The sequence below is a fragment of the Carcharodon carcharias genome, chromosome 21 (assembly GCF_017639515.1).
Source record: "Carcharodon carcharias isolate sCarCar2 chromosome 21, sCarCar2.pri, whole genome shotgun sequence".
Lineage (NCBI taxonomy): Eukaryota > Metazoa > Chordata > Chondrichthyes > Lamniformes > Lamnidae > Carcharodon > Carcharodon carcharias.
Genome location: NC_054487.1, coordinates 34,800,079 through 34,822,178, shown reverse-complemented (window position 1 = coordinate 34,822,178; position 22,100 = coordinate 34,800,079). Strand labels below are relative to the sequence as shown.

Below are 22,100 nucleotides of genomic sequence, written 5' to 3'. Positions count from 1 at the left end.
AGCAAGGATTGAACATTAGCCACTCCAGACCTCATTACTGCCTTGGTCCAATCATGGACAAAAGAACTGAATTCCAGAGCTGAGGTGAGAATGACTGCCCTTGACTAGAAGGGCAAGGGAATCAGGCACATGTGAACACCCCATCCTCCAAATTACATACTATCCTGACCTCGAAATAGATTGTCATTCCCTCTGTGTCACTGGATCAAAATCCTGGAAGTCCCTACCAACAGCACCTACACAACAATGGATTCAGTAGTTCAATAAGGAAACTCACCAGCATCTTTTCATGGGAAATAAATAGTGGCCTTACCAGCAATGCCCCATCCCATGAATGAATTAAAAATAAGTCGACCATGATTGAGATGATTATTATAGCACTACTGTATATTAAATAGTAGTAAGGGAGAATTGTCAGCTTTGATTAAATTAGGCAGTACTTATTGGGGGAAGATTTCCGTGTTCGCACTGTGGTACATTTGACAGATCAGCTGACCTATTTTACACCTTGTGTGACCATCTTTTCCATTGACTTTGGCAGGATGGATAATATGTGTCTGATCTGAACCCTGAGTTTACCATCCAACAATAAAAACCTGTCCCACTATCTTAGAAATCTGTATCATTCACCACCACCTTCTCGAGGGTAGTTGGAGATGGGCAACAAGTGCTGGCCTTGCCAGCGATGCCCACGCTCCTTAAAGAATTTTTAAAAAATGGCTTTTTGAGTTGTGCAGGTTGACAGATGATCATGTCAGGAAGATTTTATTGGAGATGAGCAACCTGGAGCCATTGTGTATTGAGCTGCATTATTGCCCTTGCCTTTTGGGGAAACAATCATCACTGTAATGTGGATTTGCTGATATGGTTTCACTGTAGTTTGAAACATATCGTCGAGTCACATACTTGTTATCAAGTGGCTTAACCCACAACTTGGTTGCAGATTTTCATATAACCATGTACATACTTGTCAGAGCCCGGGAAGTAGCACATTACATATCCTTATTTGATCCTTTGAACAATTAAAGGTTGAAAATGCATCCTAAACTGGGAGCAAGGACTACGTTGGGGATGTTGTGATATTTGATTTCATTACATGGTGCAATTGAGAGTCTGGTATAAATCTTGCCTCAGGTTTGTACAAAAATATTTAGTGTGGTCAAATAAAGCTAACCCTTTGTTTTTCATCCTACATTCTTCCTTCTAACTGTTACATTTTTTCTTGCTATTACAGGGAAAGGAACCCACTGTCCGACAGATAGCTCTGCTGCATTTCAGGAATGTGATCACGTTAAACGTGAAACTAGAAGACGCTTTGTCCCGGCCACGTGCAAGGGTCCCACCTTCACTCATTCAGATGCTGCTTATATTGCAGGTAGCCTTGAACTCAATCTTTTAACTGTCTGGAAAGGGGAGTTTGAAATGAATTATGAAACTCTTAATTCTTCTGTCTCTGACCTTTTGCACATTAGCATGTGGTTTAAATAGTCTCATGCAATCTTCTTTTTAACTACGGATGTGGTAAAACTGAGTGATGTGGAACCTAACATTTATATAGTCAATACACAATGGTTTGAATTAAAAACAAACCCAAGGCTATTGGTAATTGGAAACAGCATTAATTTTGTAAAACAATATATATTATTGGCACAAGCTCCCAAGAAAACGTACTCCAATTATTTTTAACATTTAGTGCTCAACTGCAAATCTCTAGCTCACTGCAATAGCCTCAATACATCTCATCTAATTAGAACACCATGATTTCTGAAATATCAAATCAGCACTATGCCCAAACCTGTTGCAAAGTTGTTTGATTGTAATGATTAATGCTGCACTAAAAGCAAATGGAGCCAACTACTCCTGTCTAGAGCATTCTGTTAATTTCTGTGTTGTGAATTAACTAAAACAGGAGAACAAACACTGTAGAGCCATGACCAAGCTAAGATTTAACATAACCTTATTTATTGAAGCAGTTGAACTTTTATGACCAACCAGTCAAATTGGGATGTGTATCATATATAATGGAATAGTTTAGGGGAGATGATGGCATTGTGGTAACATCACTAGATTAGTAATTGGGAGGGACATGGTTTCAAATCCCATCATGGCAGCTGGTGGAATTTAATAAAAGCTAGAATTGAAAGCTGTGGTCAGTAATGATGACCATGAAACTATTATTAATTAAACTCATCTGGTTCACTAATGTCCTTTAGGGAAGGAAATCTGCCATCCTTACCTGGTCTGACCTGCATGTCAGCATATTCTCATGTGGCTCCAGACCCACACCAATGTGGTTGACTCTTAACTGCCTTCTGAAATGTCCACTCAGTTCTAGGGCAATTAGAGGTGGGCAACAAATGCTGGCCTTGCCAACGATACCCAAATCCTGTGGGAGAATTTAAAAAAAAAAGTTCTGGAAAACCATTGTAGATGTAATTATAAAGTAAAAATACAGAGGATGCTGTAAATCTGAAATAGAAAGTGCAGGAAGTATTCAGCAGTGCATCAGGCATCTGTCGGCACTCCAAGTGTGACACCTTTATCAGAACTGGAAGGTGTTCCAGTTCAGCAGTTAAAAATGAACAAAAGAAGGGGAAGTTGGGGGAGGGTGGGGAGAGGAACTGTACATGTGCACAGACACCAGACAGTAATTTGCTTACTGGGTATGCAGTTGAGGTTTCAATTTTTGCAATGGCTCTTTTTCTTCAAGAATGAATCCCTCTATCAGCACTTAATTTCTTGAAAAGGTCGTGTACAAATAATGATTTGAAAGAAAGCTGACTTATTTTCAATGTTGACTGTGGCTGACATTCTGGGAAGCTGTGCAGAGTGTGGGAGCAGAATGAACATGTTCAAATGAAATCACAAGGTATTTTGGGTTAATCATTGCATCTCTACTGACGTAAGGAAACCGCTTGCTCGGTAAACCGGGGACATAGTTTAAGTACAATCATAAATAGTTGACTTGGAGCTATGTAATAACCTGGAAGTGTGTAACCTTGTACGTAATCTACTCAAGTTAACTTATAATTGCTGTTTTTTTGTGCTTATCTAAGGAAAAGCATATGTTTCCGCGTATCAGATACTTGGAGCAGAATTTTCAGAGGCAGGTGGAGGTAGGGCACGGTGTGTGCAGGGTGGAGCGCGTTATGCACTGTGTCGGGCGCAGGGTGGTGCGCACAGGTGGGGGATGGGGCGCAGGGCGGTGCACACAGGTGGGGGATGGGGCACAGTGCGTGCAGGGTGGTGTGCACAGGGTGGAGGTGGGACGCGGTGCGTGCAGGGTGGTGCACACGGTGGAGCACGGTATGCGCTGTGTCGGGTGCAAGGCGGTGCGCACAGGTGGGGGGTGGGGTGCAGGGTGGTGCACACAGGGTGGGGGTGGGGCGCGGTGAGCGCAGGGTAGTGCACACAGGGTGGGGGTGGGGCGCGGTGTGTGCAGGGTGGAGCGCGGTATGCGCTGTCGGGTGCAGGGCGGTGCGCACAGGTGAGGGATGGGGCGCAGTGCGTGCAGGGTAGTGCACACAGGGTGGGGTTGGGGTGCGGTGCACACAGGGTGGGGCGTGCAGGGTGGTGCGCGCCCTGTGGGGCGTGCTGCGCGCCGTGGGATGCAGCGTGTGCAGGGCGGGGCACGGTGCAGGGTGGGATGCGCGCAGGGTGGTCAAGTCCTGGAAAATGGCGGCTGGTTGGGATGCTGACATCATCCTGCCCATTTCTGGCTTTCCTCAGGGCGGGTTCCTAGTTGAGAAACTTTGTAAGTCTGCAGGAAAGCAATCGAGGTGATTAAAAAGGTAATTGAGCCTTTTTAACCATGAATTCCTTCTTTCCAAACGGCTTCTACACTTTATCTGCACCTTGTCTGGGTCATTGAGGTGAGTGCTCAGCAGCAAGAGCCTCTTCAATAAAACTGACAAGCTGTGAATGCTTTGATCAGTTATGATGAAGAGTTGCAGCCATGGCCAGGTGAGAGGCTGCTGTTCAAAACTCTCCTCTCAGAGAGTGCTTTCACTGCTTGTCAGGTGATTGTCAACTTCTTGGAAAACACTTCACCTGTCTAGCACTTCAGTAACCTTCAGCTGCACTTTTTGCTGCCAGCATGGCATGGGGACAACTTATGCACCTTTCACCTCTGCTGAGGGTCACGAGCAGAGACTATACCAGTGGCAATAACGGCACCAGCTGTCTTCTCCTCAGCCACATACCCTTACACAAGGTGAATGGAATGGAGATCCATCTGGAGGGAGGTATGACCCCCTATAACAGGGCCTACAGGCAAAGGATCAGCTCTCTCATCATGCCTGAGCACCAGTGCATCAGGATGTTCAGGCTATCATGACAAGTTGCTGCTGACATCTGCAGGCTCTTGCAACAAGACCTCTTTCCCAGTAGACCAGGTGGGCCCACATTGCCATGGCCAAAGTGCCCATCACTGGAGAGCCAGCGCCCGCCCCAATTGACCACCACCTCCCCAGCAGGTCTCTGCCTCTCGCCAAATTGTGCATTTACTTCTGCAAAGAGAGAAAGCAAAAAGGCATGAATGTTTGTAATGGCTTGTGTAGAGAGGAGGGAAGGACACCATTTATGGAGCATGACACTAAGGCATGGGTATGAGAAGGTAATAAATAAGGGTGCATGTCATTGCTGGCTGTTTGGGTCGGAATGTAAAGTGGCTGCAGGGAGAGGAATGAATGGAGCTGCAAGGTGTGTTAGCCTGAGGAGTGCTGTGCAGGAGAATGCTGGGCAAGTCAGAGTGTGGGCTTGGCATAGCAGTGTTATGCCACTTTCCTGTCATGTTCTTCCGAGCCTTGGATCTTCCTGGTCCTCTGTCCCCGGGTTGGAGAGATCACAGCTCTGCTGCTAAGTTCCTTATCCATTTCCATCCACACCTGCAATCTTTGCAAGGCTGTCCCTTTCTTCTGTCCTTGGGAGAGATCATCTCACTGCAGCCCCTCAGATTCTGCAGCCTGACCTCTGGGCTAGAGTGTAAGACCTGCAGGATCACCTTACCAGATCACCGATCTGTTCCTGTGGCTGCTGCAGCCTCAAAAATCCAAATGCTGGTGAGAGATTGTACTCCACGTTAAACAGAATTACCTGGAAAAACTGGCAGCATCAGCAGAGAGGAAAAGAGTTGACGTGTCGAATCCTCATGACCCTTCAACAGAACTGGGTGAATCCAAGGAGAGGGGTGAAGTATAAGATGGTTTAAGGTGGGGGGAGAGAAGTGGACGGGGGTGGTGTAGTTGTAGGGACAAGCAAGCAGTGATAGGAGCAGATAATCAAAAGATGTCACAGACAAAAGAACAAAAGAACACAGAAGTGTTGAAGTTGGTGATATTATCTAAATGAATGTGCTAATTAAGAATGGATGGTAGGGCACTCAAGGTACAGCTCTAGTGGGGGTGGGGGGGCATAAAAGTTTTAAAAATAATGGAAATAGGTGGGAAAAGAAAAATCTATATAAATTATTGGAAAAATCAAAAGGAAGGGGGAAGAAACAGGGGGTGGGGATGGAGGAGAGAGTTCATGATCTAAAGTTGTTGAATTCAACATTCAGTCCGGAAGGCTGTTAAGTGCCTAGTCGGAAGATGAGATGCTGTTCCTCCAGTTTGCGTTGGGCTTCACTGGAACAATGCAGCAAGCCAAGGACAGACATGTGGGCAAGAGAGCAGGGTGGAGTGTTAAAATGGCAATTGACAGGAAGGTTAGGGTCATTCTTGTAGACAGACCGCAGGTGTTCTGCAAAGCGGTCGCCCAGTTTACGTTTGGTCTCTCCAATGTAGAGGAGACCGCATTGGGAGCAACGAATGCAGTAGACTAAGTTGGGGGAAATGCAAGTGAAATGCTGCTTCACTTGAAAGGAGTATTTGGGCCCTTGGACGGTGAGGAGAGAGGAAGTGAAGGGGCAGGTGTTGCATCTTTTGCGTGGGCATGGGGAGGTGCCGTAGGTGGGGGTTGAGGAGTAGGGGGTAATGGAGGACTGGACCAGGGTGTCCCGGAGGGAACGATCCCTACGGAATGCCGCCGGGGGGGTGAGGGAAGATGTGTCTGGTGGTGGCATCATGCTGGAGTTGGCGGAAATGGCGGAGGATGATCATTTGAATGTGGAGGCTGGTGGGGTGATAAGTGAGGACAAGGGGGACCCTATCATGTTTCTGGGATGGAGGAGAATGCATGAGGGTGGATGTGCGGGAGATGGGCCGGACACGGTTGAAGGCCCTGTCAACGACTGTGGGTGGAAAACCTCGGTTAAGGAAGAAGGAGGACATGTCAGAGGAACCGTTTTTGAAGGTAGCATCATCAGAACAGATGCAATGGAGGCGAAGGAACTGAGAGAATGGGATGGAGTCCTTACAGGAAGCGGGGTGTGAGGAGCTGTAGTCGAGGTAGCTGTGGGAGTCGGTAGGCTTGTAATGGATATTGGTGGACAGTCTATCACCAGAGATTGAGACAGAGAGGTCAAGGAAAGGAAGGGAAGTGTCAGAGATGGACCATGTGAAAATGATGGAGGGTGGAGATTGGAAGCAAAATTAATAAATTTTACCTGCATGGGCCCCAGCTATGCCTGTCTCTTTATAGGGTATGTGGAACATTCCTTGTTCCAGTCCTACTCCGGCCCCCTTCCACAACTCTTTCTCCGGTACATCGATGATTACTTCGGTGCTGCTTCATGCTCTCGTTGGGACTTGGAAAAATGTATTAATTTTGCTTCCAATCTCCACCCCTCCATCATTTTCACGTGGTCCATCTCTGACACTTCCCTTCCCTTCGTTGACCTCTCTGTCTCAATCTCTGGTGATAGACTATCCACCAATATCCATTACAAGCCTACCGACTCCCACAGCTACCTCGACTACAGCTCCTCACACCCTGCTTCCTGTAAGGACTCCATCCCATTCTCTCAGTTCCTTCGCCTCCGTCACATCTGTTCCGATGATGCTACCTTCAAAAACAGTTCCTCTGACATGTCCTCCTTCTTCCTTAACCGAGGTTTTCCACCCACGGTCGTTGACAGGGCCCTCAACCGTGTCTGGCGCATCTCCCGCACATCCGCCCTCACGCCTTCTCCTCCCTCCCAGAAACATGATAGGGTCCCCCTTGTCCTCACTTATCACCCCACCAGCCTCCGCATTCAAAGGATCATCCTCCGCCATTTCCGCCAACTCCAGCATGATGCCACCACCAAAAACATCTTCCCTTCACATCCCCCAGCGGCATTCCGTAGGGATCGTTCCCTCCATGCCACCCTGGTCCAGTCCTCCATCACCCCCTACTCCTCAACCCCCACCTATGGCACCTCCCCATGCCCACGCAAAAGATGCAACACCTGCCCCTTCACTTCCTCTCTCCTCACCGTCCAAGGGCCCAAACACTCCTTTCAAGTGAAGCAGCATTTCACTTGCATTTCCCTCAACTTAGTCTACTGTACTCGTTGCTCCCAATGCAGTCTCCTCTACGTTGGAGAAACCAAATGTAAACTGGGCAACCGCTTTGCAGAACACCTGCGGTCTGTCCGCAAGAATGACCCAAACCTTCCTGTCACTTGCCATTTTAACACTCCACCCTGCTCTCTTGCCCACATGTCTGTCCTTGGCTTACTGCATTGTTCCAGTGAAGCCCAACGCAAACTGGAGGAACAGCACCTCATCTTCCAACTAGGCACTTTTTACAGCCTTCCGGACTGAATGTTGAATTCAACAACTTTAGATCTTGAACTCCCTCCTCCATCCCCACCCCCTTTCTGTTTCTTCTCCCTTCCTTTTGTTTTTTCCAATAATTTATATAGATTTTTCTTTTCCCACCTATTTCCATTATTTTTAAATCTTTTATGCCCCCCACCCCCACTAGAGCTGTACCTTGAGTGCCCTACCATCCATTCTTAATTAGCACATTCGTTTAGATAATATCACCAACTTCAACACTTCTGTGTTCTTTTGTTCTTTTGTCTGTGACATCTTTTGATTATCTGCTCCTATCACTGCTTGCTTGTCCCTACAACCACACCACCCCCCTCCACTTCTCTCTCCCCACCCCACCTTAAACCAGCTTATATTTCACCCCTCTCCTTGGATTCACCCAGTTCTGCTGAAGGGTCATGAGGACTCGAAACGTCAACTCTTTTCTTGTCTGCCAATGCTGCCAGACCTGCTGAGTTTTTCCAGTTAAGTCTGTTTTTGTTTTGGATTTCCAGCATGCGCAGTTTTTTGTTTTTATCTTTTTGTACTCCACGTTGTTCTTTTAGTTAGACATCCTTCCTTTGACAAAATTCATGATGTTGCCCACCTCCCCTGATTGGTGGGGGAATCCAGAGGCTGAATACTAAACCCATTGTCTGGGAAAGAGCCTTGGCAAAGCCCTTATTAGGAAATTGGTTTTCCAACGTGAAAATGATCCGGCTGTTCCTGCAGGAACTAAGTCGAGAAGATTCTGCCCTCAGGTGTTTTTGAGTCAGGTATTGCATAGTGAAATGCAGCGTTCTTCTGTGTTTCAACATTGCCCTTTGGGCCTTGAGCGCAGAAGAATACTCTCTGCATCAGTGTTGCAGTTCTATTTTCCTTGAATCTCTGGGTGAGATTGACAGGAGCAGATTTAAATTGCAGACTCTTGCCTGCTGGGACTTGGGTTGAGACTGCCCAAACTCGATTCACGTTGGATCCTTGCACCTAACAAATGAAAGATGGAAATAAAAACAAAAAACTGCGGACACTGGAAATCCAAAACAAAAACAGAATTACCTGGAAAAACTCAGCAGGTCTGGCAGCATCAGCAGAGAAGAAAAGAGTTGACGTTTCAAGTCCTTATGTCCTTTCAACAGAACTGAAAGATGGCTCTGATCTCATCAGTCTGAGTTGGATGTGAATCCGGTCCTAGAGGTGAAAGGGCTGTGGGCTTAATCCAGTTGCCAATCAGTTTCCCACTGAGTTTTTAAATTCAGTACACGTAGTTCACACTTTAATGAGGGTACAATAAACATGTGTCCCTAGTGAAATATTCTCAGCAATCCTTCTGTTCTGCATATAAGATTAGAAGCTGTTGCAGCACACCAGGCACTCTGTACTAGTTACAGTAACCATTTCAAGAGCAGTGCAAATAGATCCTGCATACTCATTCTGGTTAATCACATTCCCAAGCACTTGAGTTCATGTAAACTCTATGCAAAGCAGCAGAGCTATGCATTTAATGTTTGAAAAGCTCAGTTTATTTAATAGATGGCCTTTAGAAGGAACAAAGAAATCTCTAACCTCTTGAAAAAGCTGTTTGAAATGATAAAGGTCATTTGTTCCTTTATGCTTTATTAACTGCAGCGTAGATCTATATATTCCAAATTGGATGTAGGACATCTGTGCACCATGGGCACAATGCACTAGGGTTGTCCTTGTGTTTGTGCCTGTCACCACACAAGTGTCTTGGCTTCTGAGATACAAAGCAGAAATGAGGCGGCTATGAAAATATTATTCACATTGGAAAAATATTGTCGCCTTTGCGTGTGATACACACAAAGAATAGTTGTTGTTTTCACCATCCCAGAAATGCCAATGAACCTTTTAATGAGTACACTCACTGCTGTGTTTGTCATTTAATTTTCAATATGTTGTATCTGATTTAGAAGAAAAATGACTCAGGACTGTGATGTGCAGATATCCAGTTTGAGCTTCTTGGAAGAATGTGAATTTCAGAGAGGGTAGTTCAAAGTATAAAATAAATAGCTGTGTGGTTTCAGTAATTGTCAACAACCTTGTGCAGAAACTTTCACAAAGATCATGTAAATGACCAAGTGATAGCTTTGTTAGAAAGTCAAAGACTTCCCTGTTACAATAATGTGAATTCATTGATAGTTGAGTCCATGCTGTCTATGTCAAAGGTTGTAAAGGATTCTGTTTAATAATGTCAAAAGTGTTTGGGCCCTCTATCTATGGATAGATTCAAAAATCTATCTTTACGTTTGGAGCCAGTTTGCCTGATTTAAAACTGGTTTTAAATAAATTTGCGCTGCTGTTGAGTTCAAGCCCAAATGAGCTGCTTTGTCCAGGCTGGTGACGAGCTTCTTGAGTGTTGTTGGAGCTGCACTTCTGCAGGCAAGTGGAGAGAATTCCATCACACTCCTGACTTGTGTCTTGTAGATCATGGACAGGCTTTGGGGAGCCAGGAGATGAGTTACTCGCCACAGAATTCCCAGCTTCAGACCTGCTCTTGTAACCGTGGTATTTATATTGCTGATCCAGTTCAGTTTCTGGTCAGTAGTAACCCCCAGAATATTGATAGATGGTAATGCCATCGAATGTCAAAGGGAGATGTTTGGATTCTCTCTTGTTGGAGATAGCCATTGCCTGACACTTGTCAGCCCAAGCCTGAATATTGTTCAGATCTTGCTGCATGGGCTGCTTCAGTATGAGTCGTCACGAATGGTGCTAAACATTGTTCAATCATCAGCGAACATCCCCACTTCTGACCTTATGATGGAAGGAAGGTCATGGGTAAAACAGCTGAAGATGGTTGCGCCTAGGACACTACCCTGAGGAATTCCTGCAGTGATGTCCCAGGACTGCGATGATTGACCTCCAACAACCACAACCATCTTCCTTTGTGCAAGGTGTGACTCCAACCGGCAGAGAGTTTTCTGCTTGATTACCATTGGCTTCAGTTATGCTAGGGCTCTTTGATGCCACACTCGGTCAAATGCTGCCTTGATGTCAAGGGCAGTCACTCTCACCTCACCTCTTGAGTTATGCTCTTTGGTCCTCCTTTGGACCAAAGCTACAATGAGTTCAGGAGGTGAGTGGTCCTGGTAGAACCCAAACTGTGCATCAGTGAGCAGTTTATTGCTCGAAGTCCCACTTGATGTTGCTGATGCCTTCCATCACTTTACTGATGATTGAAAGTAGAATGATGGGGCGGTAATTGGTCAGGTTGGATTTGTCCTGCTTCTTGTGTACAGGACATACCTGGGCAATTTCTACATTGCTGGATAGATGCCAGTGTTGTAGCTGTACTGGAACAGTTGGGCTAAGGGCGCAGCTGGTTCTGGGGCACAAGTCTTCAGTACTATTGCCAGAACATTGTCAGGGCCCATAACCTTTGCAATATCCAGTGCCTTCAGCCGTTTTTTGATAACACGTGGAGTGAATCGAGTTGGCTGAGGACTGGCATCTGTGATGCTGGGGACCTCCGGAGGGGTGGGGGAGGGGGTGGGGGAGCGTGGTGGGGGGCGAGATGGATCATCCATCTGGCTTCTGGCTGAAGATGGCTGTAAATGTTTGAACAGTTACAGAAATACTTTGCCCTATTTAAGCTGGTATCACACAAACTGGGCCTGCATCACACTTCACATTCGTCAACATGGCGTATGGCAAACCTTCTGCATTCAGCCCTTTGATTTCTGCAGCGTTTTCTTTAATTTAACTCTGAGCAATCTGTAGAGATGCTTCTGCATGAAGACTGTGTGTATCATTCAATTCTTCAGACTTTGTGCTTTCTGGAATGATCTTAGAAAACACACAGCTTATTGAGGTGGTTTGTTTTCGAAGGAAAGAGTTTTTGACTTGGAAGTCAACAATCTGTAAGACAACCGTCCCTGCATTAAACACCAAACTAGGGTCATTTTTGGTTTGGGTGGGGCTTGGTTCCTCCTAGCTTGAGAAAAGATTTTCAGTTCTCTGGTATTGATTTTGAGGTTTAACATCTTTTGATCTCTCCTGGAGTTTCTGGTTAAAGGAACCCCATGGATTTATGTTAAGTTTGGTGTCAGTAAAGAAATAATTACACAAGCCACATCAATTGAAGGCTTTGTGTGAGCACTTGGTTCTTTAGAGGAATATGTTCTAAACCATGGAGCTTGCATTTCTGAGTTTCTGAGTTATTTTTGCATCTCAGAAACAGTTTCTGGCTTGTTGCAGCCCTGAATTCCCTTATGCATTAATATTTATTAAGTTAAAACACCAAGCCTTTAAAAACCACTTAATTGCTTGCAGCTTATTTCCAATCTTACAGTTCCCTTGCTCAACGGTTACTTGGCTCATGTTTTCTCCCTCAACCAACACAACTAAAAGATGTTAACAAATCATTCACCTCATTACTGTGGGATCATTATGTTCTACCTAACGATAGTTACTGCATTTCAAAGTAACTTTTGTTTCAATCATTCCCTCTCAAGGCCTCAGTTTGTAACATTCAATAAGTATTACAGCATGTATCAATATAATAATAAAAATAGGAAATGTGGGTAATCCACAAAGGGTCAGAATTTAGAGAGGAAAGATGTTCCAAACAAAGATAAACAGCCAAAATATCACACCCTCTGCTTTCCCTCTAAAGATGCTGACTAGACCACTGAGAATTTCTATATTTTTTTCAGATTTCCAGATCTAGACTTATTTTCACTTCTTAACAGCATCCACTGTGCGTATTTTTTCTCCACAGTGTGCTCTATCTTGTTTTTAGAAGAGAAATCAATGTCCACGGTAATAAAATTCTGATTGGCTTTAAGCCATTATTGTGGTTGCAGTGAAACAGCTTGGCAAACAGTTATCTGGTTCAGTGGGAGGTCTAACAGGTTCATACTGAGGCCAAGTGAACTTTGAAGAGGCAGGCATGCTATCGATGCCTGATTGGAGGGAGCAAAGTATCATCCCCTGGACATGAAAGATGGGGTGGCACCACTTTGAAGAATAGGAAGTGCTCCCTGGTGACTTGGTCAATATTTATTCCTCCTCCAACATCACCAGGACAGATTCTTTGGTTATTATCACATTACCGCTTGTAGAGCCTTGTTGTGGGCATATTACTTGCTGCATTTCCTACATGACAACGGTGACTACAATTAAAAATTGTATAAATAGTCACTTGGTAGTACAGAACTTGAGTATTGTTGAAAAAAAGAGACATTTTTTGTCAACTTTTCATCTTGCACTCATCAGGACAATTTGGAAGAAACAATAATGTATTTACACTATGTGAGAAGACAGTGCAGATTGGTTGGCAAGTAAAGGCATTGCCTTGTTGAATGCACTAATTGATGGTGACTGGCAGCTAATTGCCAAACATTGTCCTTTCAGCAATACTCAAAATTCTATCATTGGCAATAATATGCTTTAAGTCCTCCTGAGTTCATGAAAGCCACTGATTAATTGCAAGATTTTTTTTTCTCTATTGGAGGAAGAATTAAAATGTTACCAGTCTAGTCCAAGAAAATGAAATGAGTCACTTCCAAATTAAAGCTGTAACAAAGTGAGGAAGCAGTTTGCCTTGCTTTCCTCCTCCAAAGGTATATATTCATTCAGTAAATAAATCAGTTGAATAAAGGGATTGCAAGATGAAGAAATCCTTTTATTTCCATTGGGAATGAGAATCAATGTTGACCCTTTAATCTATTCCAATAAAAAATATCCAATTCTCAATCCAATGTTCTTTTTTCAAATGATTTTATATACAGGTAAAGGACACTGTATTTGGGAAGCTCAGGACCAGACGTGTGCCAGATTTGGGGATTTTATAGGTTTTAAGTCCTAGGCCTAGCATGTACTCATAATACAAAAAATAAAGCATGAAAAATAAAGAATAAAAGGGTTTTATTCAAATTGTTTCCCAGGGTGCCAGCTTCAAATGTAGCCAGTTTTTGGGTCCTTTGGGATTTTGGATGACAGATGAAAGGTCCAGAACCTGCACCTACTGATTTGTACTTTTAAAGAAAATTATACACCTCCCATTTTCCCCTCAGTCTTTCAGACGTGCCCCGGTTGAGCTCAAGCAGCTGGGGAGCTAACCAATAATACTGAACAGACCCAGAGGAGGTGTTTAAGAATGGCCCAATAATAGGTCTTGTTAATTTTTTCTGTTCTGTCCATGTATAAAGGGTGTGTGGGGGAGCTGCAGGCTCTCCAGCCTAACAGGCAAGTGGCCTATTGATCAGGCTACTGTGGGGGAAAAAAAACTACAGAAAATAATTAAGATTTCTGCAATTTAAAAAATGCAGGACATTTGAGAAGTGTGTAATTCTGGGTTTCAGGTCCTAATTCCACTCCCTCAGAACATGCCTGAAGAATGAGATTGAGGCCCATGTTTTAAAAATACTTTGGTTCCAGTCTCAAATAAAGGAAGCCATATTGTTAGTAGCAATATGGCTTCTGTGGTCTATGGATTCATATTTGAATGCAAGTGTGGATTTGTGCACACCAGCCTCCACCACATAATAGATGTATAATTCAAACCTTATGTTGTATGCAAGGCCCATTTTTAGTCAAATATCCATACACTGTTCATCCTGCTCTGAGCCACTTGGGACTGTTAGTCAGGATGAAATTTATAGCCCATTGGCCAATTCTGTGATTCATTGGAAATTTATTCAGCCCTACAGAAGAATTTACAGTGATTCCTAAGCTCATCTCATGTACCATCCACCCAAGTGGTCATTCTTCATGTGTGACCCTAGAAGATGATCAGCATCATTGGGAGTTGAGTGCGGAGGGTGTTGGTAGTGGTGGATGGATGGGTGTGGCTGAATTTCTACTCCTCCAGTTAAGAGGCTCATCCAAGACTTGGGTATCTTAACACTCTAAAAACCCTGAACCATGTATTGTTACAATTTGGGTGCATACTGAAAAATGCTGACTTTTATGTTTGAATTGTATCCCTGTTGCTTTCCTGTGTTTTTGAAAAATCTTTTATTCTCCTTATCTCCGAATAAAACAATGGATGGAATTGGCCAAGTGGGGGAGGCACATCTTCAAAGATAGTATACCATGCCTTTTTTTTATTTTCTTATATCCTGAGAGGGAGAATTCTGTGCACGGATGAAAATCTTCACTCGTTGCAGGTGTTTGCTCTTTGTTGAAAACGGAATTGAAATCTCAAGTAGTGGAGAAGGAAACTGTTGTTAAGGTCACCTTTAAAATGCTGGCAGACCCTTATTATTTATTAATAGCTTTCATCAATGTAAGGCCTGTTCTTGCTTGCCTGAGCTTGTCTTCCTTCATCTCAGCAGGAAATTCCCATTGACATTTTTAAGCTGAGTTTGAGCGAGTCTGTAAATTGGGTCAGAGCCCAGTGGAGCTGTCAGCTGCTCGGTGTAGATGGGAAAGAGGCCAGAACGCAGCAGTTTGCAGCCAGCTTCATCAGGCTTCTGCAATTGAAGCTTCTTTCTCCACCCCACCCCCCCAACCCCACTACACCACCTAACTGGTTACTTACTGTGAATGCACACTGAAGCGGAAATCCAATATTGGCGCTGGCTCCTTAGATACATTCCTGTAGGAGGAGATTTTAGTCTGTCACGATTGCTTTATTTTATTGAATAGCCCCAAAACGTAAAGACGTTCCAAGTGAAATTTGCATTTGGAAGAAAGTGCCACACAAAAGGGCCAATGCTGGTGTGCCATTCGGGTGCAATGCAAGCCAATAAAGCCTGGCAGACAGAAAGGGAGAGAATTGGAGGATCAGCTGCAGTGGGGGTGCGGGGGCGGGGGGGGGGTGGGGGGGGGGGGTGGTGGGGGGGGCTGGTGGTGTGGTAGTTGGGGGAAAACAAGGGTTTCCTTGATGCTTCCTGGCTACCAGCTCTCAGAGGCACTGACATCACCTGAGAGCAGATCTTCCAACCAAGCCAGGAACATAGAGAGGATTTTTTTTTTTTAAATTACAAAGGAATATGGAAAGTTATCCCAAAACACAGGAGAGCAACAAAATTGATGCCAAATACAATAGAAATGAAGTATTAAAAAAGATTATAGAATGTAAAATTTGAGAGCTTAAAATATGGCATTCATTGATTACTCATGGCATGTCAATGTGAACAAAACATCACTTCGAAATAAATCAAGCCAGTAAGAAAAAATAGCGTATATATAGATGGTTTTGGCTGCTAATTGTGCATTTGAATACATTACAAATAATAATGCTGGGCAACATTACAGACATGGAGTCAGCTTCCACGTGTACATTGAAGATGCCCATTTCAATCTCTCCAACACCTATCCTATCCGCCCTGTCCCCTCCTACAACTTCCCACCACCACTTCCTTTGTGCTACTAGACTGCTTGTCCAACATTCAGTTTTGCATGAGCTGCAATTCTCCAGTTTAAATATTAAGACAACCAAAGTCATGGCTTTGACCTCCGCCAAAAAACACACATCCTCCGCACTGATTCTAGCCCCCATGCTTAGCCGTTATCTCTAGTTGAATTAGATTGTTTTCAACCTCAACATCCTATTCCACTGTTCTCAAATATCTTTATTTTAAGGGCCGCTTTTCAAATAGATTAATAATCACAGACCTCCAAGATAAATTGTAATACTCAATACAGAGTGTTTTAATAATGTTTTTAAGAAAATAGGCAATTATTTGTAGGAGCCTAGACTAATTCACGAATGCAGACATGATCTAGACATATTAGACAAATCACAGATCAAGGATAAATGTGGCTCCACTAACATTCTAGTGCATGCATCAGCTGTGGCCTAGTTGGTAGCATACTTCCTTCTGAGTCATAAGGATACAGGTTGAAGTCCTATTCCAAGGCGTGAGCACAAAAATCACAGCTGCCACTCCAGTGCAGCATTGAGTATCTGCTAAACTGTCAGAGGTGCTGTCTTTTGGATGAGACATTAAGCTGATGCCCTGTCTGCCTTCTCAGGTAGGTGTTGTTGGACTAGTAATCCAGAGGCTCTGACTAATGCACTGGGAAGATGAGTTCAGATCTCACCAGGGCAATCTCATGCATTCTTGGCTGAGAGCCCAGGCATCCATTAGTTTGTTGAAACAGCTGTACACAAGGGGATACATTGCTTGATTGACAGCTCTTTCTCTTAAACCTGTTTTGTCAATTGCACAATGTTTATTTACACAAGATAAAGAGGTGTCAAGTACTTGTGTCTGCTATTGATACCTTAAAGGTCTGGGTGACTGACACATTTATAGGGCTGCAGTATGTTATGATCCCCAGCTGAGGTTATGACTGGGCAAGCATGATCCCAGGATGGAGCCCAGTTTGACAGATCCTAACTTTTATTTGTTTAGATACGTGGAGTGTAGCTCACAGGAGTCAACTGATGAACTTTTAACAAAAACACAAAACATTTATTAAACAAGAAAATATGAACTATATTACAATACTCCTTCACCCACAATTATACAGATTGGTAAGGATAGCACGAGTTACAAAAGCTATCTCTTATACTCTACTGTTCACAGTAAGTACACAATCCATGTAAATCTATGGCACCCTGTGGTCAGACGCACCACACTCTGAAACCAAGTGACAGATGCCACTTCAACCAGATGCCATGGATCTCTCCTCAACTCCCCCAGGTGCTTGTCACACTGTGAGCCAACCAGTCTCACTGCACTCCGTCTTTCACACGAGGGTTTCTAATCTCCAGTCTCCAAGACCTCGCCTTGGAATCTTCTCCCAAAATGACACTTTCTCTCAGATGCCTTCCACAAGGGTTCACCTCCATGATTTCATACTCTCCTTCTGATGTTCCTCTTCCCTGGGTCACCACATGCATTCAAGCTGTCTTCCACACACACCCACTCTCTCTCTCTCTCTCTCTCTCTCTCTCTCACTGACTCAACTGTCAATGGTACACCACTGCTTCAAATGCCCATAGCAAAGAGTTCCAGACCTTCAATTGTCTCCCTGGACCTTCTTGCCTGTTCTCAAGCCTTTATTTCTTTAAGCTTGAAGCTTTAAACTTGAAGCTTGGAGCCTTTCTCTGCCTCTCACTCTTAGCTTCACTTAACAGGATCTTTTCCAGGTTCCTGTCCTTCCTTTGACTAGAAGGTCTTCTTGAGACTTTCTTGTGTTCCACTCCTGGATTTTAGGGTCTTTTCTTTAACTTGGGACTGGCAATCTGTCCTCTTCTCCAATCTCTCCTGGCAGCTACTTTCAACCACCTTTAACTTGGAGCTAGCTATCAGTCTCTTCTAGGCCGCTTCCCTGGCCTATTAAGGATGCCTCTCTGACCAATTAACAGGCCTATTAGGGCCTTTAATGATCTAATTACATGAAACTTTTCACTGCCCGTTCAACCTTACGGTTGGCTGGCAGGCAAAAAGGCTAAGCGGCCTTTGGATTTTTTTGTGAAACGTCATTCATTGGTGGGATGAGGTTTCGATCAATCATTTAAATAAAAAAAGAAATTCAAACTAATTTCTAACATGTCAGTGCTCATGGGACAGGGTCACATGAGGGAACATCTTATTGAGGTTTTTCAAATCATTCTTTTTTATTTTCAAAAATCTTCATCTCCCTGAGGCAGCTCTGAGCCTCAGGAAGCTTTTCCTGCACGCACACTCACGAGCTACCATGCTCACCCTCTTTCCCCATACCCCAGGCAGCGCTGCAGCACACGTCTCGCAGTTGGGCGATGGTCGCTTTCCTGGCCGGACCACCAGAAAATCCTGGCCACAGAAATACAAATCAAACTGAAACTTTAAGACTAAAACTCATTCCTAACACCAACAACTACAAATATAACTTACTTAAACTATCTCTATTTCCTAACAAGTATAAGCAGTTTTTGAAAGAAAGTTATGAATGAATGACTTGTTTAAAGCTTTTCCACATATGATATTGTCACTGTAGGGTTTATTGGTTTTGTACAGTGTATGGCGAATGAACATAGAAGTGCCATAGCATGGCATGGAGGGTGTGAGGGGCCATTGGAGGTGGGTGGAGGGACATGAGTTGGAATGGAGGGTGTGAGGGGCCATTGGAGGTGGGTGGAAGGGCATGAGTTGGCATGGAGGGTGTGAGGGGCCATTGGAGGTGGATGGCGAGGCATGTCTTAGAGTCATGGAGGTCTACAGCACAGAAAAAGGCCTTTCGGCCCATCGGGTCTGCGCCAGTCAAACAAGTACCTAACTATTCTAATCCCATTTTCCAGCACTAGGCCCATAGCCTTGCCATGGCATCACAAGTGTTTGCATGGATGGGGCATGGGGTATATGTTGGGGGCGTGAGAGCTTAAGGGCTGAATATTAAATAAAATAACTGGGACAAAGTCCCAAAGCACCAAGACAGACCTTTTCACAAGTCCACCTTGGCACTTGGCAGCTCCTGTGGTTGCCTTCGAACTGTTTCCAGAGCCAGCAGGCCCAATTCCAGTTAGCAAGCCCCCACCCCAAACCATGGAATGAGAACTTTGCCTTTGCAGGTACTTTTTCCCAAGCCAGGCGTGCTGAGCTATGAAATTTCCCGACTCTCGCTAGCCACCTATAGGTGAAAATCCAGCTCTGTGATAGTGATGTTCTGGAGGGCAGCCATATTGCAGAACCACACCTCTGCCAATTATCATCACCTTCAGGAAATGTATAATTGCCAGTTCCAAAAGTACAAAAATCATTGAGTGAAATCATTGTGTGATATTTTTTGAAAATCTCCTGCCTAATGTTTAACATTTCAGCTAAATTAACAAGAAAGGTTTCAAGCAAGGTTAGTTATATCCAAATAGTATTATTTTGGTATTCATTCCTAAATGCCCTTAGAAGGTAATGGTGAGCCACCTGTTGGATCGCTTGCGTCTGTGTGGTGTAGGTACACCCAAAGAGCTGTTAGAGAGGGAGTTCAAGGCTTTTGACCCAATGACAGTGAGGGATGATGATATATTTCCAAGTCAAATTAATATGTGACTTGGAGGGGAACTCGTAAGTGGTGGGTTCTCATGCATCTACTACCTTTGTCTTTCTTGGGGTTGTCTCTGTCTCTCCCCATCTGTCAGTCCCCATTCACACACACATTCACTCTCTCTCTCTCTCTCTCTCTCAGCAACACACATCAAAGTTCAAATTTTCACCATTTCACAGTACATAGATAGCAATTCTTGTTACTTAACAAGATTTCTGATGATTCTTTAAAGAGTAATTAGCAAAATGTATCAAAAATTGTTCAATAGTATACATTTTTATTTTAAATAATGAGGTAGGAATTTGAGACTTTTCAAATGTAAACATCTTTTCACTAAATTTGATTTTGTTAAAATATGCAGAAATATTAGTTACATTAGTGAATAATATTAGCAAATATTGGGATTTCTTGCTTTACTGGAATAATGTTGTTGCAATATGAAAAGTAATGGAAAGAGGTAATTAAACCTCCTCGGTTCTACTAGACATTGTGACATTTATACAAATTCTGATTAGAGGAAAGGACAGTAAGATTTTGCTGATGTTTCCAGGTGGGTAAATTTATAGTAATGTGTACTAGGTTGAACTTATTTTAGCCTCTATTCCTTGTTCACGTTTTATTAGTGTCATAAGATGTTATCAACAGTATTTATAATTGGCTGAATCTCAGTGAAACATACTCCTACTTGCTTTCCAAATCTATTTTATTAATAAGCATTACTGACAGCGCACAGAATGTAGGGTTACAGGGCACAGTGAATAATTGTTGGCAATACATTCTCAATTCATTCATATTGGTGACTTTATAGCCAATATATGATTTGTTTATGAATCTGGCACAAGCTTTTTGCAAACATTTTTGGACGTCTGTCAAAGGCAACATTCATATAAATGTCTCAGTGCGTCTGTACAAACAATATTCATATCCAATCCAGGCTTTGTACTATGCATTTGTCCTTGGAGTTCCAAGTATTGTATTAATAAGTTGTCCTTCATTGGTAAGTTAACCAGTAACATTTTCTTCCTTTCTAGAGCCCTTTACCTATCAATAGAGCCTCTTTGCCTGCATTTTGATCTAATGGGTCACACCTAGCCCTGCTCCCTTCACCGATTGGGCTCCCTGCCAAACCTGACCACCTCCAGGACCATTGACCCATCTCACCCCCTCACCCAGCGTCCCCACTTCAAGAAAGAGAACCCCCAGCCTTATGATATCGGTATCCCAAGTGAAGCTTCCTTTGGAACATTCCCCAACAGATGGAGCCAAGGCTTCCAACCAGGTTGACTTCCAGGCAGGGAACCCTGCTGACAAACAAAGACACAGACTGCAGAATTAAAACTCTACGGCGGTGGGGAAAATCTCAGACTTCCGGATTTTACAACCACATCTTCACCCTTAACCCTGGCTTAGTAAATGCACCCCTGTCAAGATTGGAGTCATTCTTCGGAATGTTCATCTCCTGATTTATTTAAGAAAGGGCACCTCTATTCTTGCAGAACTTATATTCATATTTTAAAGATAGTTTATTCCTGGGCACATTGAAAAACAACTTTCAGATTGCCAAGTATTTGTCAACCTCTAACAGACTAATGAGAAGAATATAACCTTCATTTTCCAGCTGGGTAGTGAGGAAGCTGCCATCATTGTGTACAGTACTTAGAAAATTACCTTTTATGTTTTAGGACATGTACAATAAATTTACAATTCAATAGAAAAGATGAAAAGCAGGAATCAAGCCAGATAAGGTAAAGTAGTGGGAAAGTATCAGTAGAGCATCCTGCTGAGACATGGCAGCTGGGAAGTGTTCAGGGAGGCACAATATCAATGGCAACGAAAGTGTGGGTGAATGGTGCCCAAAGTGTCAACTGTTTATTGCTTGAGTAATTCAAAAACAGGACCAGAATTGCCAATTCTTATAGGTTGGATAAGTTGTTTCCTCTGGGGGAAGAAAGATCATCTGTAATAATACATGCAGTTGTTACTTCTCTGATTGGTCAGTGGATTATTTGTTGTGTGGAGCCTAAGGAGCGTGGACGTGAGCGCGAGGCACATGTGGCTGGAGCAGGATGGGTGTGTGGTGGTGGAGAGAAAGAACAGCAGAAGGTAAGGGAAGCCCAGCAACAGTTATTTTGGCTGGAGGGATTTGTGAGTGAAAGGAGGGATGGCGTGGATGGGATGAGGGGGAAATAGCATGGAGGTGCAGCAGGGAGGGGGGGAATGATATGAGAGGGAGGAAAGGGATGGGACATGAGAGATATGGCATGGGAAGGATGGAATGGGACAGGATGGGGATTAATGAAATATTGTCAAAACACAGACCATATTTTCACCTATACTCATTGAAGTTTAGAAGAATGAGACATGGTCTTATTGAAACGTATAAGATCCAGAGGGGACTTGACAGGGTACGTGCGGAGAAGATGTTTCCCCTCATAGAGGAATCTAGGATTAGTTTCAGAATAATGGGCCACCCATTTAAAAATG

The 22,100-nt window shown here is 43.7% G+C and overlaps 1 protein-coding gene across 4 annotated transcripts in view; it reads left to right on the top strand.

Annotated features, from left to right (window-relative positions):
* prr5b (proline rich 5b (renal)) overlaps positions 1 to 22,100 on the top strand; it is a 105,578-nt gene that overhangs the window by 67,373 nt on the left and 16,105 nt on the right. For all 4 annotated transcript variants that reach the window (XM_041215836.1, XM_041215835.1, XM_041215837.1 and 1 more), the window contains one exon: positions 1,235 to 1,375. In XM_041215836.1, the coding sequence (XP_041071770.1) occupies positions 1,235 to 1,375 (141 nt within the window). The remainder of the gene's footprint in view (positions 1 to 1,234; positions 1,376 to 22,100) is intronic.